The following is a 24,466-nucleotide window of genomic DNA, read 5'->3' on the forward strand; positions in this document are numbered from 1 at the left end:
AAATCTATATAATGTACCTGAGCACTGGATTTTATTTCTAGATATGACTTGAGATGAAAGATATGCAAAAACACAGAGAGCTCTCTGCTGACTACACAGCCAAGGAAGTATTATTCCAGCAAGTACTGAACTGAAAAGCTAAAGCTTGTGCCATTTATGCTGAAGCAGTTTTAGGGATCTTGCTTACATGTGTATTAAAACCATCAGCACTGAGGAAGAATAGAGGCAAATGCTGACTCTAGATATCCTGCAGAGATGAAAGTGATGGCAGACATCTAAAGCAGGAAGATGACATGGGTGAGACAGCTGGGATGTCCATAAGGATGTGGTGGGCTTCAGAAGGCTTTGCATCTACCCCAAGGTTCTGCACTGAGCAGAACTATTATAGCAACATGTCACAGCAAATACTTCTCGTCAGTGTGATTATATTTCTGCTCTCTCTCCCCCTGCAGAAAGTGCAGGACTCTACCTCCAGATACAGTCAGATGTGCTTAAAAAACCAAAGAGCTGTTCAATGGACAGCATTGAGTCTACAAAAGCCATGGCAGAAAACACTCGGTGCTACTGAGAATGCAGCCCCAAAGGTCAGCAGAATCCTGGGTGAGGCACAGATGCCAACAGCCTCTGTGGGTCAGAGAATGACCCAGAAGAGTGATGAGACTATTCTGGAATCAGTTACCTGCTGGGAAAGCTAAGGGTCTCCCTAGCCTGGCACAAGACACCATGTGACAATTCTCATGCAAATTTGTGGACCTTCCTACACTTTCATGGGGCTTAGCCCAAGTGATTTAATCACTTCCCATAGGCAAAGCAACACAACCTATCCTCTGCCAAAATAAAATCTATTCAGAGTTTCAAGTCTGTGGCCGTTCTTATTTAGTGTTTGTTAATACTGCTTGTGCATATGTGCACATAAAAGAATCCTTGTCTTTGCTAGATTACACCTTGCGTAAGGTGTCAACAAGTGCATCTAAAAGTTTTTATGAATATTAGGCATCTTCATTGATGACTGTGATGAAAATTCCATACACAGCAAAACTCAACCTATGTGCAAGTAGTCCCTACTGAAACAAACCAGGAATGTTCTGTAGGTGAGGAGTGATGTATAAGTTAACTCTGACATTTAAAACTTACGTTTTAAAAATCAGAAACAAAAGCTGATGTATCCATTAGTTATAGGTTTCAGTATTTGTTGCTTCTTTCACAATTTTGGTGGGGAATCCTTGGGAAAAAAATGATTAAAAACTAAAAAGCACATCACAAATACTTAACCAAACATGGAAACCCATTCCAGTCAGCCATTGACTAGGAAAATGGCATAGTGACAGAACTTCAACATGCCACATTCAAGAGGATGTGTATGAGTCATATATTCTATATTTTAGGATGGATAATTTGGAAAATAGTTTGAATGATTTTTCTCATGTTGCTAAAATTTTGAATCATCTGAAGAATTGGTAGATAGATCTAAAACTAAACCAAAGGGCTTGTAGAAGACTCACATATAGTAGACATGCTCTCTCTGGATTCCACGGGCAGAGAGGCAAAGAGGAGTAAATAACGCTGTGAGAGCAATAACAGGAGTGAGACACCATTATTCATCAATAACTTTTCCTCACCCAGAACTATTCAAGGATGGGGTAGAATGATTACCACCAAAGCACAGGCCTCTAGCTCACACTGCAGAAAACAGCAAGTCTGAGAACATCACTAAGTGGTTTGCAATTAAATTAAATGAAACCACAAAGAAAAGGTTTTTTTTCCCCTTCCTCCAAAAACCCCCTAAACGTTAGGTACTACCCTTATCACAGACAGGATTTCCTGTGCCTGGTTAAGCTGAGTTACTGCTGAAGCGATGTGACAAATCCATCTTCTTCAGCACCAACATTTCATAGTGGCAGTAAACAGCATCATTTTCATTTACATTTAATGAGAAAATAAAATGACAAACAAACTTTAAATTATATGATTTTTCCTATTAAAAATAGAGGGGTATGAAAGAAGTAAATCTTGGAATGTTTTGACATTTTCAGGGAAATATTTTTATTAAAGAAATGTAAGTACACAACAAAAAGAAGTGCTCAATTTCACAGTGCACAAAGAAAGTGGGCTGGCTGATCTCACTGGCATAAATCAAAAATAGCATCATTTAAAATAATGGCATTACACCAGTAAAAAAAAAGCTTGCAAGACCTGAGTTCAAAGACTATAACAGAAGGCTCCACTTTTCCTATCACAAAGTAAAAAGCCATTACCCAAAAAAATAAAAGAAAAAAAATTAATTCCATCCCTCTGAAATACCTTTGACAACCTTCTGTCCCAGTGTCTACATGTATAGCAGTGGTAAAAAAAAATGGTTTGCAGACTTATATCTGAAAATTAGAAAATATTAAATCACCTTGAAAGCACTAGCAAGCCATGACTAAATGTTATCAAATTGCTCAAATAAAATAAGATTATTCTACTATTCAGATTAGAAGAAAGGAAATAAAATAACATGAAACATTTTTTCTCTATTAGAATTCAGAGTTACTCTTCATGGGTTAATCTCAGACTTAAAATAGTAGTCACTATGTGGAGAATGCAACAAGAATTGCATGACAGTTAAATCAAGTAAAGGATCATTGGGCTCCATCGAGGGGTCTGGACAGGCTGGATCATGGGCCAAGGCCGTGCTGTGAGGTTCAACAAGGCCCAGAGCTGGGTCCTGCCCTTGGGTCACAACAGCCCCAGGCAGTGCCACAGGCTGGGGCAGAGTGGCTGGAAAGCTGCCCAGAGGAAAAGGCCCTGGGGGTGCTGGTGACAGCAGCTGAACAGGAGCCAGCAGTGCCCAGGTGGCCAAGGAGGCCAACGGCATCCTGGCCTGTGCCAGCAATAGTGTGGCCAGCAGGAGCAGGGCAGGGATTGTCACCTGTACTCAGGGCTGGGGAGGCAGCACCTTGAACTGTGTGTTCATTACTGAAACCCTCACTCCAAGAAGGACATTGAGGTGCTGGAGTGTGTCCAGAGAAGGCAACAGAGCTGGGAAAGGGTCTGGAGCACAAGCCCTGAGGAGCAGCTAAGGGAGTTGGGGTTGTTTACCCTGGAGAAAAGGAGGCTCAGGGTGGCTTTACCACTTTCTACAACTGCCTGCAAGGATGGTGTAGCTAGATGAGGGCTGGCCTCTTCTCCCAAGTAGCAAGCAATAGGACAAAAGGAAACAGCCTCATGTTGCTCCAGGGGAGGTTTAAATTGGATATTAAGAAATATTTCTTCATCAAAGGGTTGTTAAATATTGGCAGGCTATCCAGGGAAGTTGTGAAGTCACATGTAGATGTACTGCCTGGGACAGTACATGGTTTAGTGGTGGACTTGTCAGTGCCATGCTACAGCTGGACTTGATGTTCATTGGCATACATCACCTAACTATGCATATCATACCATTGATTCACTAATTCAGGTATAGATTAATGAAGGCAACTATTTTTTATAGATGTTGTCTTCATTATTACAAGTTAGGCTGAACAAATCCTACTTTGTTTTGTCCTACGTTTTGTTGCCATGACTTTAACTTAGGGTGAAAATCAAAACAGAGACTAAAGAAAGGGTTTAAGCATGTAAGGTGTGAACTCTTGCTGAAAGACTGTGACTGTTGAGTGACACCGAGTATTTCCTCTAATGTGGATGTACATATTCAATACAGACACTGTGGCAACAGAAGGATAATGTGGAGACACTCAAATTTGCTTTAGGAGAAGCACAAATTAATTTTCGGCATGGTGGCTTTGATATTCGCTATGTCTGGCTGCAGAAGTGAGAACCTGATGAGATTTAAAGAGAGAATATTCTGTGCAGACTCATCTGTTGCTGCAGCTCAGAAACACAGCAGTTGCTAATGGTTTTTGGTCAGAAGCATGCTTTTAGACAGGGCAAGACTGAACATTGGAATTGACACTTACTGGGGCCAGACAACAAGTAGGAAAGTTAAAATCCTGTCTTATTTTTTTCATTAAACTAAAAAAAGGCATCTTCACTCATGTTCATTCACATTTCCACTTTCAATTCTATAAAAAGTACTTTCTCTATAGGAAAGTTTGCACTGAAGTTCTACCACCATCCAATTCTATCTTTGATACACAGAGAAGCCAGAAGTACCATAACTCTGCATTTTAGTGTACTGGTGCTGTGAGCTGCCCTCAGGAGATTGAATACCACTGAATTGTGGCAGAGCCCAGGAGTAACTCCAAATTAACAATAGCAACAACTGAGCATAAACATTTACCAGAAGTGTTAAAAATGAAAATGAAATCTACTGGAAAAAGAACCCCAAAACCAAACAAAAACCAAAAAAAGGGAGGATAGATAGATAGATAGATAGATAGATAGATAGATAGATAGATAGATAGATAGATAGATAGACAGCCAGCCAGATAGATAGATAGATGCCAAGTCAATGACAGTTGTTAAAGTTTGGGGTTTTTTTATGTTATAGAAAACTTTTCAAAAGACAACACAATTAGATTAGCAAGCACATTATGGAATATCCTGCAGGTATCTTATCTTGTAATGGCTAGGAATATTAAATCATCAGCCCAACACAATGTCTTTAGCCTTTTTTAAAAAATATTTTCTATTTTTAGAATAGTTAGTTTAGCTTCTATTTCCGAAAAAAAAATTGAATCACATTTTTTAAAGAAATTATAAAAATATATGTTATTTCTTACCTATAAATGGTGTGGGGAACATACACTTCTCTAACTGGGAATTCCAAAACTTCTTTGTGAGGGCGATTGCGGTTTTCTGAAAATGGCTTCACTGGGAGTAGTTCTGGTGTCAGACAATAACCAATGTTTTCTGGAGCTGGGGAAATCTCCACCTTAAGTGTTCCTTTACAATTAAATCACAAAATCTTAGCAAAAATACAAAAAATGATGAGTGCATAATAAAAGAAAAATTAAAACAATATGTAAGGTTACATAGCAACAGTGCAGAAAGAAACGACCGGTTCTTGGGCTGGATGAGAAGGAAAGCTTAGGTACAGAACGATACAGAGTAAGCAGCCTGCACACATCCCTTCACAGTCAGGGAAACACATAGCTCCTTATGTCTACCCTGTAATGTTTCAAAGGAAATAGAAAGAAAGAAGGAATATTATATGCTGTCAGGTGTTCTAGTGTCTTTCACACACAAGTAACAAATTTGTCTGGGAGACAAACAAAAGGTGTGCTGTCTCATACAGTTCTCTCTTACTCCACCTCCCCCTCAGATTCTGCTCAGATTAATCTCTGCCAAAGTAGACACCACCCACCAGGAAAGCTATGCTTTCTGTGGTGAGCAGTTACACAGCTAATACTGATAACATTTACCCCAGGATAAACAGACTTTCAATTTAAATTCTCTGCTGTGATAAGTTAAAACTGTTTGTGGAACTCAGACTTGTAATTTCTGGCACTCAACTAGAAATGAAGAACAGCTTTGCCCTCAGTTCATATTTTTTAAGGTTCCTCCACAATGAAGAAGAGGTTGAACTGTAATTTACTTAAAAAAGAAAAATTAAGCTGGTCAGGTGTTTGACAGTAGCTAAACACTGCATGTACTTCTCTACTTTGTTAACTAATGCTAACCCTAATATCAAGCTAAGATGAAATGTGTACACATTTTAATTTCTCCCTATAAAATATGTACTATTTCAAAGCATTGCAGGGAAGTAGCAAGGATCCTACAAATTTGCTTTGAAGAACTGACTTCAAACAGTTTGAATAATAACAAAAGATATCCAGTAGGCACTCTGTAAATTAGGGAGAAAAGCAAATAATTAAAAAAATATCAAGCTAAATCTAAATCTCCATACTCATTCATGCAGAAAAAAAAAAAAAAATTCAAAAGCATCTGTGTTCAGGTAGATACTAGAAACCCAGGAAGTTCCGCAATGGCACATATTATAGGCTTTAAACTCAAGTAAAATATATTTTGGGGTTGGAATTTACAAAACAATTTAGGGGAGAAAAATGCACGTAAGACTTCCATCCAAAATTAAATATGTACCTGGTAAAGTCTTAATTCTTCTTTGCAAGGAAGATGATCTTTTAAAATCTGCTAAAAATTTAAACAGATCTTCATCACTGAGCCTGTCTCCTTCCTACCAAGAGAAAGACAAAAATCAGTACCTTTCAACAGTACTCCATAACACGGAGAAAAAGTTCATGAGTGAACCATGTCCTTGAGGCATCCAAAGCAAGTGGGCTACTATTTACTTGACTGCAGTTATCCTCTGTCCCCACACAATTATAACTGGTAGCTTTTCCCAGCACAATTCATATTACATAGATAAAAAATGTCTTATGAAATCAGAACTAAAGAGAATCCTGTTCTAAAGAGTACCTGTTTAAAGAAGGTGCCAAGGGTCAGAGAGATTGTTTTGAAGTTTGATGCTGGATAGCTGTCCTCTGAGCTGAAACTTCTCTCAGAAAGCCTTCTTCCCTGCAGCAATGTTGCCTTCTTGTCACTACTGGATCCTTTCCCTTCAAAGGGAAATTAAATGCATTACCATCTTGTTTTTTGCTTTTTGCTGTAGTAAAAAGTTTCTCAGAATACACTAGAAAACCACAGAAACATCTCACCAACATCAGAGGATAGAGCACCGAAAACATTCTGCTTCTTTTATTTCAGACTATGTGAAATACTGGAATACTAGGACACACCTATTGAAGTTCCATTACTTCTGCTGCAGAGCAGAAGTTTATTTAAATTTTTAGTTCATGGCACATTAAAGCACATTGAACAATGGTCCTGCCTACAAAACTGAGATGTTTGGTATCTTGACTGCTCACTATTGCTTGCTAAATCCATGGAGCAAAGGGAATTTTACTTCAACAAAGCCAGTGTTCAATGAAAACTGGACCTAAACCATGAAAGAATATGATCTTAAAAGAGACAAAAAAAGACATAAAAATAAATGTGCAGAGACAACACAGTGAGCACAATTAATTTGTAAGTGTTTGTAGGACTGGAAAGGAAAGGTGACAAGACATGACTTTAAATCTGTGATTCACTTTTGATGCCAGAGTGAATAACATTGTTTCCTATATCCAGTTCTACTGAAGAGTAATTTTGCCTTACTTAGAAAAGTTAGACAAGTACCGTTTAAACCTTCAGCTTCTTGTATTTCTCGTTCAAGCGTAGAAAGGTTGAAGAAATTAGTTAGGCTTATAGGAATCCAGGCAAATGGCATTCTGTATTTCCCCAACCTCTGACAAAAGGATTCAGCTTGTGCTTTCAGTTTTTCAATCTTTTCTTTTGTCTGAGACAAAGAAAATAATCTCTGTTTCAAAAGTAATCAGTTATTGCAATTCTACCATAGACAAAAAACGTAAGTTACGTATTTACAGTTCAGTAAATAATTTGCATTGGTATCTCTCATATTAGAAAATAGTTTTGTAGTAATCATCAGATCCAGAATAATAATCATCATGAAATGTTAGCAGGTTCTACTTCTTTCATCAGATACAGAAAATAAAATAGATTATTGAAAGCAATATTCTGAAGGTGAGACATGTGGAAGCCCAGCAAACACTCTCAGTCTGTTCCAGGGAGGTAAATGATCATGAATTCCTTGAACAGAACTCACATTATCTATGGACAACAGTACTGAACTGGACAGCTGCACACTACAATAGGCTGTCTGCCCATCCAAATCAATAGCATGTCTCTGAGGTACAAGTATTTCTGTTAACTATGCCTTTCAGTTACCTCCTTTGCTTGTCCCTGTCTGCTTCATGACTCAAGACTCTGTCAGTATTGATTTCCAAAGAGGTCAGTAACAAGAATGCACCTTGCCTTCTCCTAATTTCTTTCTGTCAGTCACAGACATCAAACTGCTTGCACCATGGATGATTTAACTGGCTTACCCTCCAGTGTTTTTGGCATTCCATCCTGTTTCAAAGGGTCTGCTCTTTCTTTGTTGTTTGTTTTTATCATGCATTTTTTAATCTAAATATTCTTTACAGTTATTTACTTACCTTGCCAGCCTCACTTTCTTTAAGAACCATGTAGGGTTCTGCACAATCTCCGATTTCTCCTTGCTGAAGTACTTTTTCTATCTACAAAAAGAAGTAAAATAAGACAATTAAAGAAAAAATGTCATCCAAATAGTAACGTGTTGTTTCTCTCGCAATTTGAAAGAACTCGCCTAGATATATAGTTGTATATAATGTCTTAAAACTGTCTTTATGAAGTAACTGATACTAAACCTTCTAGTTTTCCATCTGTTAGAAAGCATAAAATATATATGTAAATCACTTGCTATTGCATTTTCACTGAAATCATGATAATTAACACATTCCAAAAGAAGTGGTTCAGACTAACTCAGTTTCAGAATTAAGCAAACAAAATTATGTAAAGAGCACTAAACCAATGCCAAAATACCTCCACAGAATGTAAATAAAATTTTTAAAAGTGCCTTATTTCACTATATTTTTAATTTCCCTTAGGCAAAGATAAGAAATTCTATGTACTTAGTAGAACTGTACACAAGACACTAATATAACTTCTTAGCTGAGAATGAGATATACCACTGGACACCTGCTCACATACTGCTATTAAAAACCATCATAATTCATCTCATCTAGACAAAAGCCATGTTTGTCAGTTCTGTGAACTCAGGCAAAAGGAACAGCTGGGAACGGGCAGAATGGTGTCAAAGCAGCACTGTAACATACCTTTATTACCAGGTATATATCTGATGAGGGATAAGTAACAGAAAATACTGCTGATCTTGCCTGAGTAGACAAGTCAATGGAGGGTGTATGAGAACGCAAGAATCCTCTTAATGAGTCAGAATTGAGGTCGCAATGAAAATTTTCTGAGATCTTGAAAAGAAAGAAGGGATTAAAATATATTGTAAAGCAAAAATGCTTCAAGTTTTATTTTAAAACAAGTCAAAAGTTGTAACTACAACTATAAAGTAAATAATTGGAAGCATGTGACTGATTGCATAACAAGAAGCCTTGATCAGACTGCATATGTAAAACAGTAGTAAGTTTTTTGTAAATTTTCCTAATTTATTGCTCCTGAGATAAAAACCCAGACCAACTGAACAAAAATATTGTATACACACTTACCTTTTTTCTTTCCTTTATGTCATAGAGAGCTATGCATGCAAACAAAGGTTCTATCTCTATATCAAACCTGTTGGGGAAAGCCACACAAGACACTGATTGATACTGTGCTTCTATGGCTATGTATAATAAAAAAAATGGAAGAGTTATATTTTGACTGGCACTTTCATTAAAAAATGCAGAGAAATACTTAGCTCCAGACTTCAGTTCTCTCAAAGTCTTAAAGATTTTTTTTTTATTAGTGCATTATATTAGATGATTTCAAGAGGAAAAGAAGGGTAGTAAAGTGCATGCAATGTATTTTCTAAATTGGACAGGAAGGTGGTCTCAGAGATCAGTTAAAACTTATCATATGTTGCTTTTTTTTTTTTTTTTCTGTTTATCAAGTTGTTCTGGCTTTGGCTGGGGGAGAATTAATTTTCTTCAGAGTGGGGCTAGGGTTCTGGATTTGTGCTGAACACAGGGTTGATAATATAAAGATGTTTTTGCTGTTGCTGAGCAGGGCTTACCCAAAACTAAGGACTTTTCTGCTATTGGTACTCCTCCCACTAGTGAGGAGACTGGGTTGTGTGGGAGACTGGGAGGAGACACAGACAGGACAGGTGACCCCAAATGACCAAAGGGATATTCCAGATCATGTGGCACCATGCTCGGAATATAAATGGGGGGCAAAAGGAGCAAGGCAGGGAAATCCGGAGTGATGGTGTTTGTCTTCCCAATCCACATCATGTGTGGACTTGTGCTCCTGGAGATGGATGAACACCTACGTGCCCTTGGAAACCTGTGAGTTAATTCCTTGCTTTCCTTAGCTTGTCTTGTGCCACTTGTGCCACTTGCGCCACTTGCTTTCCCTATTAAAATGTCTGTCTCAACCCATGAGCTCTCCAGATTTACTTTTCTGATTCTCTCCTCCACCCTGTTGGTGGAGGAGTGAGTGAATGGCTGTGAGGGTCTTAGCTGCTGGTTGGGGTTAAACCACAATGAAAGTTCAGGAGTGTAGGACTTGACAGAACATCAATCGCCTTTTTTTTTTTCTTCTTTTTTTCCTTTTTCTTTTTCTTTTATTTTTAAATTTTATTTTATTTTATTTTAATATATATAATCTGGGTTCACTCCCAACTCCTTTTCATCCCGGCAAATTAAAGACTTCTGTAAAGATGGATAGAAATAATTTTCTGCTACACTAAGAAAGAACACTTGACCAGTGAATGGTGCTGTACAGGGCACCTGCAGTGGTTTAACAAGGTGTGCAGCAGTACACTGTTGTGAATTCAGAAATGGTGAGCAATGCTTGTGAAGGATTACTTACTTCAGAGTCTGCAGTTTCACCAAAATCCTGTTGCCCAGATGTTCTTTTGGGCGATCTGGCACTGGCCGTATCTCCACTGCATCTTCCTATCATTAAACAGTCATACTCAATTAAAAGAACTGTAAATTTACACACTCGATTAAAACATTTATGTGACAGTAGCCAAGCCACTGTTACAGACTAGCATCTTCCTTCACTCAGTGGGCAGTTAATGTCTCCAGAGATGAAATAAAATAGATTTATTATTTCTGAATATTTACATTCCTGACCCCTATCTGGCATTTACACCAAATATTTACAGTTGTGGGCTCCAAGAACAAGCTACTATGGAAGGTGACACCGTGACATAGCCGTATCACCAGCATGTGCCTTGGCCCACACTGAGAGCAGCGTAGTGTTTTTCTACTGAGGTGCAGCTTTAACCTCAGGCGTGCTGGCACAGCCAGCTGGGAAAGACTAGCAGGACAGCTGGCCTCCCTCTCACCTCATCCACGGAGGGGTAGAGGGCGAGGAGCTCAGGGTGCCTGTTTGTGCGGCGTGCCTCCTCGTTCAGCCTCTCGAACTCCTCTGCGCTGACGTGCCGCAGCAGGTGCTCCAGCCGGGGGTCCGGCTGCAGGCTGCGCAGCTCCAGGTCGGAGCAGGCCGGAGTCCTCGAGGCCTCCTCCGGGACAGCGTGCACATGCTGGGGCCCCACCTGTTGGAAAACAAGAAAATGTTGAGCTGTGGCTTGTGGCCACAGAATGGCTCTTGGTGATCTGCAGAGGGGATCTTAATGCTTCTCTGCCATGAAGCCTGAGGGTGAGCATGGTGCTCTGCTTGATGCCATCATGGATCACAGCATCACGGAACATGCTGAGCTGGAAGGGACCCACTAGGATCACAGAGTCCAGCTCCTGGCCCTGCACAGGACACAAGAATCACACCATGTGCCTGGGAGCATTGTCCAAACACTCCTTGAGCTCTGTCAGGCTTGGGACTGTGACCACTGCCCTGGGAAGCCTGTTCCAGTGCCCAGCCACCCTCTGTGTGAAGAACTTTTCTCAAATATCCAGCTGAAACCTCCCTTACACAACTCCTCAGGTCCTGTCACTCTTCACCACAGAGAAGAGATCAGTGCCTGCCCCTGCTCTTTGCCTAACAAGGAAAACATAGACTGCAATGAGGTCTCCCCCTCAGTGTGCTCTCCTTCAGGCTGAACAGACCAAGTGACTTCAGCCACTTCTCATAAAGCTTCACCTTTACAAGGTCCTTCACCATCTTTGTGTCCCTCCTTTGGATGCTGCCCAATAGCTTTATATCTCTCATATATTCCAGTGACCAAAACTGCACACAACATTCAAGATTACATCACACCAGATGCTTCTTTTGAGAGAAGCTCCTGTATTTGATCACCTTTCCCAAAGTGAAGAAAATGTACCTGAAAAGTTGCATTGCCAGAATCCAATGTTTCCGATTCAAATGTTTGTTTTTGAAGTGTTTTGTGAAAATCTTTTCGGGATCCCTTGTTTTTCAGGCTCCAAGTATCTGAATTCCCTTGGTTTCTTTTTTGGAGAAGCCCAAGTCAGGATAACATGAGGAGGCGTTAAAGGAAAATAAAATGGAAAAGACAAATTAAAATTTATTTAAAAATTGAGAAGATTGCTCTGCAAAAAGCAGTGTAGCACAGCTTTTATGTAAAAATGTGACATTTCACAACTTTAATGTGTTTTAAAGCACTGTTGCAACTCTATAATGTATATTAAAAACAGTTTAAAAGGAAAAAAAGTAATTCAGATTATTTTTCTGTAGAGTATAAGCCTGAGACAGCAGGGAAACCTGACCTAAGTACAAAATCTGCTCTGATCTCCTTCCTCATCATGGTGATTATTTCAGCGACCTTAAGAAAATGGATCAGGATCACTTATCTCTTGGCTGGCTTCTTCAGTTATATACATCAAAGCTCTTACTGCTCTTATCCTGGACCTAGCTAGTATCCCAAGTTAATACAGATAACAATTCATACAACAATCTACATCTTCCAAAAAACTGCCTGATTTTGAATAGGGCTATTTCTATGCCACAATTCAACCCTTCAGGCTGGCAGCTTTGAAAAATTCTCCTGAAATTTCAAGTTATGTTTTAGAGGCAGATAGAAAAAAAGCCAGCAGGTACCCTGAAGAAAAGGTGTTAGATGCATCCAGAGCTCTGTTTCTTTCACTTTAGCATGCAATTTGCTAAGTCCTGTGACTGTCCTTTTGCAATCAACCTCCTTCTTTTACAAAATCCTGCTTCATCCATTTTTCTTTCTGTGACACTAACAAAGAAATGACTGAATATCTGAGTACTTTCATAAAGAAGACACAGTAAGCAATTATTGATCAGGGAGACACCTTTTTATTACATTTTGGGAGTAACTGAATTATATGCTCTGATGTGTTTTAATTTTAATTGTTTGTATTTTAATAGTTTGCCAGTTCACTGCAATGAAAAGTGGTCATAAAAAGACAATCCCAGCTCTCCTTGGATGTGACCTTGTTTTGGAACCACTGTAATCATCCAGAATGGAAGGCAGAAATTCTGTATGACTTTAAGACATTTAAGAATCCAAAAGAGGTTGTACAGATTTTTTTTCACTACCTCTGGTGGCAAACAAATGATTAATGGAGAAATTTATGTACCTGAGTTCACATTTTCTCTGTGGTGTGAAAGCTACACTAGAGATGTCTTTCCCCTAAAGTACTCCTGGAAAATTTATTTACCTTGTTTATTTATTTTTAAAAGCATTATAGCAATTAAAACTCACCAAGTGGCAAAACATGGTCTTAATACACATGTCAATTTAATGAGCACACACTGAATTAGAAAAATTAGATGAGGAAAAAGAACAAAGGACAACTGAAAGGAGGAACAGGCACAGCACAAGCTTCCCATTTGGTCTCCTGAAAGGCCACATGGACTCCAGCTGTGCCCAGCTTTTCTGTCACATACCTCTCTACCCTGGGGCCCGAGAACGACATCTGCTCGTGCCACCCACTGGAGAGTCCTCAGTCTCCTGTTTGGAACCTTCACGTTCATGAATAGATCAAATAGATAACTCACACGCTTCTCTCACCCATAGCTCACCAGACAATATATTCAGCAACCTGTTCTATAACATCTGTTAAGTAGCCAACTATAGTTTTTCCAGCCTTTCTCAAAACAACTGAAAGCCTTCTATAATTACTTTTTTCTCACTTCTCTCTTAGTATCTTTTCTTCCCCCCATCCCTGTTTTGGAAAAAAAACCTGTCCAAGCATAGCATAAGATTCCCAATAACAATCTATCACTGGTTTATGTGACACTGCGGTTTATATGGTAGTGTTTTGTTCTTTGCAATTTTTAATAACTTGCTTGCATCGTTAGCCACAGCTACCAAAGCTCAGACCTCTGGCAGAGTCCACGATCATGTTTACCACAGAGTCAACTGCTCAATAAAGATGTTGAATACAAATTTACCTCACCTGAATGAATGAAATAGTAAAATAACAAAACTTTCCACATATGTGTGTTTCTCTGGCTCCATTCGCATTTCTACCAGCACACATAAATGCAAAGATAGCTATGTTCTATTTTTCACCTCACCTACTTTACTGCTCACTCCCTTCTGTGCACAAAGCTGCATGCTGGCTCTTTACAGCATGCTCAGAAACAGCACTGTGTGCAAGAGCTAGTGCCTCTGCTCTGAGTGGTGCAGGAGGAGACCCCACAAAACCCACTAGCCTACTTTTAGTGACTCACTGCAGAGCAGTTCTGAGAATTCAGTTTCATCAGCACCCCTGGAGGAAGTCTCTTAATAACTCTCAGCATTTGCTCCACTGAGGAGCACAAGCTGCATAGTTAAGCAGTGCAAGTTCCTCTACAATCACCATTGTAAACCCATAAGGCACTGGCGGCTGATGCATGTCGTGTCAGAAAAACAAAGAGTAACAAGGGAGAGTGAAGGGGCACAGCAAAGTGGCAGCAAATGTGTCAGCACTCAACAACCAGTTTCTTCTTCTTCTGCTTTTCAAAAGCTGAAAAAAGTTTTCAAAAGCTGGGCCTGAGTGCAGAAGTGCATGAAGAGGAAGTGCTACAGAAAAAACAGAGCTCCAAAGACCTCTTTCTGAAGAACAGGATGAGGTGATGGGGAAGGAGGCAAGACATCTCACAGACTCCCCTAAGAGTCTGGGAACAGACATCCCTGTAACAGAGAGCACTGACTGAGTGTTCCCTTCACATTTTACATAAGAAATATAATATAATATAATATAATATAATATAATATAATATAATATAATATAATATAATATAATATAATATAATATAATAGAATAAAAATTAATCAGAGGAAATGAATCACTTATAATGACTACAGGCCCAACTCTGTGTGTTGAATTACACTGACCTCACGTGCAGAAATCATTTACTGATGTAAAATAGTAAATTTGGGTATAACACTGATAATCCCATGAATACACTCAATCACTGCTGGGAAAGTCCATAATCCTTGAGTTTTCAGACACATTTGGAAATCAAGTCATTCTGAATTTTCAGGGCATGAATAGGAGAAAAGCATGCAAATATAATCTTTATCCCTGTTATCTTTCCTTTTAGTGGGATCAAAAAGTACTAGTTTTCCTGATTAAGATAAATCATCATTACAGAGGGTTGCTGCAAATTTCTTCCCGTCAACTTCCCATCCATTCCCAGAGTGCCTGACAATTAAGAAGCAGATACAACAGTATTTGGCAATGCACACCATCTCAAACAAAACAACACAGTTATTTATACTACTGAAAAGTCAGTTCTTATCTTTAATCGCTGACTAAAATAATTATAATTTAGGATTACTTATAGCAGCAAACATCTCATCTCTGATAAGTAAGATGCAATGTATTTTAATTTTATTTAGTTTGATGTCACTTACTTTCGATTAACAATCAGCCACTCACGGATGTAAGTCTGAACACAGTCTTTGACATGTGAGTCCAGTTCAACCCTGCAGAAAAAGCAACATATTTCAGCTCCTAAGTCACACTTTCAGGAAAACAAATTTATCAAAACATGCTAGTCATATAAAGGCCTCTCTGTTAGTCCTCTCCTGTGTACTTATTTTACTGCTAAACTATTGTTTGAGGTTCAAAAAAATTCTCTGTACTGCATTAATTCCCTAATGCAGATTTTTGGTAATGTGCTGATAAACATACAAACATACATTTAATAGAGGTAACTTCTTGCCATACTATCTATTTAGAAATATAAGAGTGATGTTGCAATAAAATATAGTAAAATTAAATAAATTATACAACATAACCAACCTTGTGATTTTCAAAACTTGATAATAAGTCTCAACATACAGAAATATCTTTTTAGAGATCTCAGCTCCTGGACTCTTGCAAATAGCTAGTTTTTATATATGTGAATTTTTCCCTTTCTCACAAAAACAAAGAGAAATCTAAAAAAGAGACACTAAGCTTTTGATCAGAGAGCATACCAAAGCTTTAAGTTCTAAGAATATATTATAATTTTATTTCCTGTTTTTCAAATAAGTCCACTTTAATGAACGGGGATGTGAGTGTTCCTTGATAGACTGGGTACTATTTGGAACTGCAGCCTTTCAGCCATGGACAATGTCCATGAACTTCATATCATGATGCTGTGGCATAATTCCCCTGTCCCTATTCTTAATTTTTCTAATGACCTTTTCCAAAATAATTTGTAACATCTTCCAATCCAAGTGAGTAAAAGGGTAGGTAGGATACACATTCAATACAGGAACAGGTGAAAAGTATGATAATTTTTAGCACTTTCCACATAGAACTCTTAAGCGATTTGCAACTGGTTACCAGGGCTGGCTAAGAGCTGATTTGGGTTTGTGTGTGCATGGTGGGACAGAACCTTGGCTGATGCCAGGCTGTTGCATGCCCCTGCTTCTGGTGGTTCCTGCCTCTGGTTCAGGCGGGAGGTGTGTCTGCTGGCAGGCAGCACATTAACCCAGTTTGGTCAGTGGTACCTGTTTCCTGCTGTCAGTGCACAGAGACATCAAAGACTGCATTGCCTGCAGGCCAATCCTTGGTGCATGCCCCTCCTGTGTTCTCATCTTCCCTAACACATCCTGGCACCTGTAACCAGGATTTTCTGTAAAAACGCTATCAATGATAGCAATGTGAATGGCTAAGTGGCAAGCTGATGCCTAAAAAAATCTGCTGAAAGCATATTTGCTGGTATCGACTATTTGAGCTTTGTCACAAACTCCTTATAAAACACTTAATAACTTTGTGGTGCAAATCAGGCTTATAACTGATTGTACAGCATGAGCCTGCATGGTCTCCTACTGGATAAACAAATAGGTAACTACTGTTTTAAACACCAGGCATAGTGGGAAGTAATCTTGGAAATAGGTAAGAAATGGCCTCATTTTAGATGTAATTTCAAAAGCTGAATAATTAATTCAGTACGTTTGTCCATCATTTAAATAAAAGATTATTTCAAGAAAAAAAAACATTCATTGTCTCCCACATCCACTCTCTCTCTCTCAAATCCACATAAAAACAAGAATACCTTGTAAAGATTGGGACTTTTTCTATGAGTAACTTCAAGTGAAAATCACCTTTTGTCCAAATATTAGAAAATTCCTTAGAAGCTGTGTGATTCAAAGAGTTCTCAGGTAACCTAGCATGGCATTTCATCTCTACTGTATTTGTTCTCTTGAACTATTTGAGAGAAGCACTGAGCCAAGAAGAAACTTGTACACTGAAAACTTGCTTAGCAAGAGGGTTCTCAGCTAGTCTACATCCGGCAAAAATCACACAATGTGAGTTTCCTGCTTAGCCTCATTGCATTTGGTACTTCGGACAGAAAACACCAAACAAATACGGCTGTTTCATAGGGCTCTAGTTTGAACAGCTGGCTGGTAAAAATTAGAGCAGCCTGTAGCAACTTTTGCAGGGACACAAGGGGGGACCCTGTGAGCCAAGACCCCATAACTAAGCTCATTTGTCCCTCTCAATGGAGGTTCAGCACAGCACTGAATATAGCTGTGCTGTTCATTCCCTGGAAACACTGTAAGGAGCCAGCGCTCCATCCCAAGCACATTGTATAGTTAGCCATCTCTGCAAATGTAGCAGTTTGGGGCTAAATGGAGCTGACTTCACATTTATCTCACTGTTACTGAGTCTTGCAAAACTCAACAGGCCTTTGAAGATTTACTTAAAGGTACCATTTACAGTGAAACAGTCCCTGAAGAGTATTTAGTATGCAATGCACAGACTTTCTAATACCACATCAGAAAACTCTCCAATGAACTTTCTCATTCTTAAAAGTCCTTTTGCTCATTGCGTGCCTGTTTTTCAAAACATAAATATGTTTTTCAAGACATAAATATTTGCAGGACCACTGAGCACCAGTGTCATGCTTCCTATTTAATTTAAGCTGTTGAAAACAGGGTAATTATTTCATCAATGTCGGCCTAAAACCACGTGTGATTTCTACACTAGAAATTAAGACTCACCCCCTTCCTAAAACTTGTGAAGAATGAACCATTTCCTCCCATTTAAGCAAGACAGGTACTGAGAAAGAGATTCTTAGTGATCTGATTAATGCCATGTAACACACAGCTGCGGCAAAAAACCCAAACCGCCCCTCCCCCCCACCCCAAGCCTCAATACTGTGCTTGTTAAACGATCAGAATCAACTTTCATCTCTGGCATCACAGCTGCAAAAATTATTTTTCATGCCATTCTCCTGTCCCTCTTCACTCTTCTTCCTAGTCGATGCCTACCTCACTTCTGCCGATACCAAGCTTAGGAAGTTGTATAAGCACTTGAATAATTTTAGGTGTGCAAACAAGCCTAACAGAGCCAGTGGCAAAGTTCAAACATTTAAAGTTCAGGAACTGTAAAATGGCTGGATGGGTGACACAGTGACATTGGATCAACATCTTCAAAACTATTTTTAACTATTCAAAACTAAATATTTTTGCAGCATTTTGGAGGGACGGAAATTCTCCTTACCCATCTTCTGGCACAGAGGGTTGCAAAGTCCTGCACTCTTTGGGTGTAAAGACAACATCCAGATCATCTTCAGGAAAGTCCCCAAGTTCTTGTGCTAGATCTAAGTCCAAGTTGTTCAGCTGCGTCATCAGGAAGCCTTCAAAATCTACTGGGTCTACTGCATCATAAAAGGAAGGCTAATGAGAAATAAAGAAGCATGTATTTTAGCAACAGAAGGTTCTTGATGGTGTAATTCAGGTTTATTTATTAAACTATTGTACTTATCCCATTACTTATTGCACATCAGAAACAAACATCTAAACTTCTAACCTAAAAACAAGACAGGATATAAGGGAGGTGACCGAAATGGCAGTGACAGGCAATGCCAGTGGGCAGGAGACAGCAGACAAAACACACTAGGAGTAACAAGGCCAAGTCTTGGAAGTTACTCCAAGTTACGCAGCTAAGGACCAGCTGTAAGCATTGTGGCTGCTGCCATCATGAAGATGCAGTCATTTGAGGTCCTGTGCCTTAAAGACAAAATTAGAAATGCTCTGTGCTTCCTACTGCAAACAAAGTTGAGGATACTGTATACTCCAAATCAGAAAAAAATACTACTTTTCATCTCTGAATGTTACTGGGTTTTGTACTATTGGAGTTAATTTGTCACATTTCTCAAGGGTTTGTACAGTGCTTTTGCAAAAGATTACATGGAACTAGTGAAGTTATTACTGCACACCTTAGATATTTCCCATTTCTACAGTGCATAGCATTGCACCTAGATAGACAGCAATTGTATCTCATTACATTTAATTAGCCATTCTTAAACAGAAGGCCCACTCAGAACAAAATTAAACAAGTACATGCTCCACGACTCATTCACGCCATTAAAACTGTCTGCTTTTTATCTGTTTAGTGTCAAAAGCAGAGTCTGAAATTCTTCTTTGATTTGGTACCTAGAGATGTTCTAGATATAAATAAATGTGATTTCACATATTAAAAGTGTATGCTATTCTACATGCAGACAAAACTGAAAATCATTTTACTTGCTAGGTAGCAAATAAAAATACCCTGTATATCTTTAGGAATACAATATTTGTCCAGCTGAGTACAGAAACTAGAATCTCTTATCATTCATTTTCTTGACAAGTAAAAAGTAGATCTAAACACTACAGCTTTAGAAAATCTATAGTTTATTTTATGTATGCTCCAGAAAGGCTGATGATACCTCATCACTGTAAGAAAACTAGTTGCATTAGAATAAGAGCACTGGAACAACTTATTTACTGTGAGAAGAATTCTAGCAAAAACCAGCTAATAAATCCTCCTTTCTGTAAAGGGTAAGGATTGCATTGCAATGATTAGCCCAGGTATCTTTCACAAGGCTGTCTTCTGAAGCTGCCGGCAAAAAACACATCTGCAGTGCTGTTGATGTGTTGTGGAGAAAAGAAGTAACCCAATGTCCCTGGTATCAACACGCCTTTATTTCAATTTTAATCTGCCTGTTGTTTCATCCAATGTTCTTCAGCTATCCTCCTTATACTCCAGTGTTCTTCTGCACAGAAAAAATCTGTGGGTCAAAATCAACAAGTCTTTCCTCATTAATACTGAGGCCTCCTCATGCAAGGCTTTCATGGAAGTCAACAGGAATTTTACCAGAGCACGAAGTGACACCAGTGCATACCATTATTATATCTACAACATTAAGAATTGTAGCTGATTGGGACAATAAGAAATTTCTCAGTTTCTGAAACATGCATAGAGGCTCAACAATGACAAAGCTCCAGTAACTCTGAACTAAAATGGCTCATACTTAATGTGCAACATCAGCCATGGGAGACAAGAAAATGTGTTAAAAACAATTAATAGTAAATACAAGCTTTGGACCTTTTTAATGTTCTGGAAATACATTTGAAGAAGTTTTTCAGATAACAAAAATCCAGAAATATCTTGCAGAAAATGAAGCGTATTTGGAAGAAATGTGCCGAAAACATCTAGGAGAAGCAAGCCAATTTAAAGTTCTGAAAAAAACCCAGATGTGGTACACACTGCTGCAAATATTTTAGTAGAGACCTTTGAACCCAACCAAGTGTGACTCCTTACCCCAGGTTCCCCTTTTATAGGGAGACTATATTGGCTTCTGCCTAAACACAGTCTCTGAGCTCATTGTACGTTTAAGCCATTGACGTATCAAAAATGCCTCCGGGAAAAATCTTTTCCCTTTTTTTGCTCTTTTTAGCCAAAGGGAAAACTTAACATTACCAGCAAGACCATCATATTATGAGGCACAGTCTCTTGTTTGCACAGAGTGTAGTGCTGAACATGTCGGATCAACAGTTATGAGTAAACATTTTTTTATTAATTATCAGAATATGTTTGAAGCCCACTTACTGCACCATCAGTGGGTAAAGCCTAGCATGTTAGTATATAGACACATAAATAGGTCTACACAGAGATTTTTAGATCTAAATATATATATATAAAAATAAATAATATAGAATAAATATAAATATATATAGCATATAATTAGATCTACTAACTAAATGCAATTCACAGAAGATTAAAGTAAAACACAGCTTAAAGTATACAAAGGCATACAATGTCTTTTCAGTTGCTGAAGATACAATGTTTTACATGCAAAATAGTTTTACTTAATACAATCTAATTTTTGATTAACCATTGCACTTCCTTTCAGAAGTCACACTTCTCCATTCTGACAGGTCAAGTCCATTGCATTTCATCATGTCCTCTTTTGCTAGTTCGAGTGTTAACAATAACCTTTAACCACTAGAAATATGAGCTTTTGAATATTGTAAATTAGACACAAATGAAAAAGAGATAGTATAAGAAGTAAATGCGGGTGGAGGGAAATGATCTCCCTAACAGCTGGTGCAACTTTTGAAAGGAAACAGAGAAAACGGCTTAAATAAGAAGCCAGCACTCCTTTTCACATACCATAAAATTGTGCAAAACAGTTTTCTACATAAAATGCCACAAATCATCACTGCAAACATACCTTTTTAAGGATGATGAATTAGAGGCATGTAGATTGTGACAGCACACACAAAATGGCAGCTACGGCGTAACACTTGGTAAATGAAATGCTACCAAGTTTTTTGGTAGAACAAGCGGTTGCTGGCATGCAGATGAAGGGACCTGGTCTCGTCAGGCTGAGTAACCACCAGGAACAAGTTAAAGATCACAGCGCTTCAGATTAAGGAAGTGAGTAGTGGCGGGAGGCCCTGACACAGGAAGCAACCACTTGCATCTAGATTTTCACAATCACTGGTGCACAAAGACTCTTCCTGCTTCTACTTATCAGGCCTCACAAAAAGAATCAAAAATTAAAAGGGTAGGGACAGGGACAGTACCAAAATCATAGTCAGTTTCATTTACGGCATAGTATGTTTGCAGAATACTCATCCTCCTGAAAGGCAATAAAAGCATCTGACATTTTTTCCCTTTGTCATAAGGGCACTGTCATAATTTCTTTAGGGGGTAATTACACGTGGAAGGCTGAAGATGATTCGGAGACACGTTAGCAGTTGACTCAATTATATCTATGCCAATTGGGACACACTTCAGGATTTATCACTTAACATGCACATTCTGCTGCTCCAGAAATCACTCAGCATGTTGCCCGTACTGCTAGCTCTAGAAACTGTATTAAGTCAAAACTCTAACTTTCTTTTTTTTCTCTTTATTCATTGATTTGTGCTGTTTTTGGCATGGATACAGTTGATTTTTCTTCGTAGTAAATATTATGGGGCTATGTTTTTGATTTGTGCTGGAAACAGTGTTGATAATAAAATTTGTTTTCATTACAGCTGAGCAGTGCTTACAAGGAGCCAAGGCCTTTTCTACTCCTCATACCACACCACCAGCAAAAAGACTAGAGATGCACAAGAAGCTGGGAGAGGACACAGCCAGGACAATCGACCCCAGCTGACCACAGGATATTTCAGACCACATGGAATCATGCTCAGTATATGAAACTGGGGGAAGAAGACTGGCTACCACACAAAGCATTTACTTGAAGAAGTTGAATGTTTCCATCAGGGAAAGAATGTAATATACTCCAACACTTATTGATTAACTTTGATTCATAGTAATATGTAGAGGGACTGTCTATTCCAGGCTCCAAGGAACATTCTCATGTTTCTCAAAGGAATCATTTCCTCAGCTCACCAGAGAGTATTTTTTAACAGTTTCAGGTAGAAGCCAGTGGAAAACGAGACAATTTAGAAGATAATTTAATTTACCCTAAAACCATTAAGCAATGTACATGCCAAACATCTGTAAAGAAGATAAACTCAGAACTTACCAGATGAAATGTAGAAAAGCCAGGGGTACTTAGGCTTCGTTGGCAGAACTGTGCAAAGCCTGGTTGGAGAGTAAATTGCTTTCTTATTTCTGCAGAGGAGTGCCTTTAAATAAGCAGAGAAAAATCCTTATAATTACAATTATCCCTGTATAATTTCCAAATGCCAGCATTTAGCCAATTTACTCTCCTGTCCCAGTGTTTAGAAATACATTTTGATAATGGTCTAACTCCTCTTGCTTTGTAGCTGATGCAAATCTCATAAAACATTTGCAGTCCTATATAACTAAGATTCTGTCTCTCTTCTAACGGATTTTTATCATTATATTGCAGCTCTCACAACTGGGAAATGCTATGCAAGAAAAAATAACTTCAGCCTTAAGTAAAGTGTGACGGCAACCTTCATAGAAACACTTGCAGATTCACTTCTACAAAGCAAAAATACAATAATAAAGCAGAGAAAGAAAAATAAAAATCATGTAAGCAAATATTTTAATTGATCAAGGGGTAAAAACAAGATGAGATCACTCACAGAACAGTGTAAGCCCAGACTTACACTACTAATGCAGTTTGCTGTAAAAAGCCTAAGGCAAACCAAAGAAGGAATTAAAAAATCTTCCTACTGTATCAGCTAAACAATTGAGGAAAAAACTTAAGTGCTAATTAACTGATTGCTATGGAAGCAGTGAGGTCCCAGAATTTAATTCTTCAGAAATCCCAGAGTGATAATAATATATGCAGTCTAAAAATACAGCAGAATAGCGTGGTCATTTTTCATGGAAACTAATCAATTAATGTTTAATATGATTTAGAATAATCAGTTTAAGAATTATCAGCCATGAAACGGTAACAAAACACCTACACTATATTTCACCATAAGGGTTCAGGACAAGACTTTTAAAACAAGATGCAGTTAAGCGGATTCCAAGAAAAAATAATAGCCTGCAGCCCACCAGGGAAGTCAAATGGAAAAAGGAAAATACAGAGGTAAGAAGATACTCCCTTCCACATTTCAACTTTCAACTTCAGCAAGCATTAATAGGCATCTTAGAATTACCAGATGCCACAGGACAGTTTTGCCTGCACCTTATCTGCTTTGCGGCCTCTTGATTCCTTGTGACTACTGTACCTATTCTGTGACACATACTACTGCTTTTTTGAGCATGACAAAACCCTGAATTTCACTTAATACATTTCTCTTCATGTGAAGCACCAGGCACCTGACAGAAGGTACTGAAAATATTAGAGATATTAGGCCTGATATAGAAAATAAATCTCATGGATGAGAGTAGTTGCTTTTAGGTCAAAAGGCCATGCCAGGTGTGAATTTGATGTTGCTCCAATCTGAAGGCAGCAGCAATCACAGACAGAAAAAAGCCAGAATTATAGAGAAAGTAAAGAGATCCATTTGGAGGAGGATTTCCTACTCATCAGTGGTATTCCAAAAATTAAAACTGAGATATTTTAAAGGCTATTCAATGATTTCATAAGCAAGAAACCATGTAAGGAAAGTGATGTAGTCTGTGCATTCTGTAGATTATTTTAACCTATTTTAGAAAGAAAAGCTGCTTATGTATCAGGGTTATTGTTACTCAATTTCCCACTGCAAATAATGTCTGATAATGAATGCATGTACAAAACTCAAATTATTCAAAATTATTATTTTACTTCTACCCTGCAGAAGCATCTGTTACTGATGGAAATAGTAGACGTAGCAGCAGATGTAAAAACTATGCTGTGGTCTACTGCAGAA

The 24,466-nt window shown here is 38.4% G+C and overlaps 1 protein-coding gene across 5 annotated transcripts in view; it reads right to left on the minus strand.

Annotated features, from left to right (window-relative positions):
* The window catches only part of DOCK8 (dedicator of cytokinesis 8), an 88,223-nt gene that overhangs the window by 47,381 nt on the left and 16,376 nt on the right, over positions 1-24,466 (minus strand). For 3 of the 5 annotated variants that reach the window (XR_001331457.2, XM_005522706.3, XM_014252291.2), the window contains exons 2-14: positions 22,717-22,819; positions 18,414-18,589; positions 15,329-15,400; positions 11,822-11,945; positions 10,889-11,098; positions 10,405-10,490; positions 9,099-9,165; positions 8,697-8,846; positions 7,998-8,078; positions 7,120-7,279; positions 6,361-6,500; positions 6,025-6,118; positions 4,704-4,866 (exon numbers count right to left, since the gene is read on the minus strand). Coding sequence is in view for 4 of the 5 variants with exons in the window: in XM_005522706.3 (XP_005522763.3) it covers positions 4,704-4,866; positions 6,025-6,118; positions 6,361-6,500; positions 7,120-7,279; positions 7,998-8,078; positions 8,697-8,846; positions 9,099-9,165; positions 10,405-10,490; positions 10,889-11,098; positions 11,822-11,945; positions 15,329-15,400; positions 18,414-18,589; positions 22,717-22,819 (1,626 nt within the window). In the remaining variant the exon portion in view is untranslated. Of the gene's footprint in view, positions 1-4,703; positions 4,867-6,024; positions 6,119-6,360; positions 6,501-7,119; positions 7,280-7,997; positions 8,079-8,696; positions 8,847-9,098; positions 9,166-10,404; positions 10,491-10,888; positions 11,099-11,821; positions 11,946-15,328; positions 15,401-18,413; positions 18,590-21,408; positions 21,543-22,716; positions 22,820-24,466 lie in introns of those variants that run through there. The other 2 variants (XM_014252293.2, XM_014252292.2) reach the window with 2 other exon arrangements.

This window comes from Pseudopodoces humilis, chromosome 4 (assembly GCF_049639895.1).
Source record: "Pseudopodoces humilis isolate 2021_Gansu_Grassland_sample_001 chromosome 4, ASM4963989v1, whole genome shotgun sequence".
NCBI classification, from domain to species: domain Eukaryota; kingdom Metazoa; phylum Chordata; class Aves; order Passeriformes; family Paridae; genus Pseudopodoces; species Pseudopodoces humilis.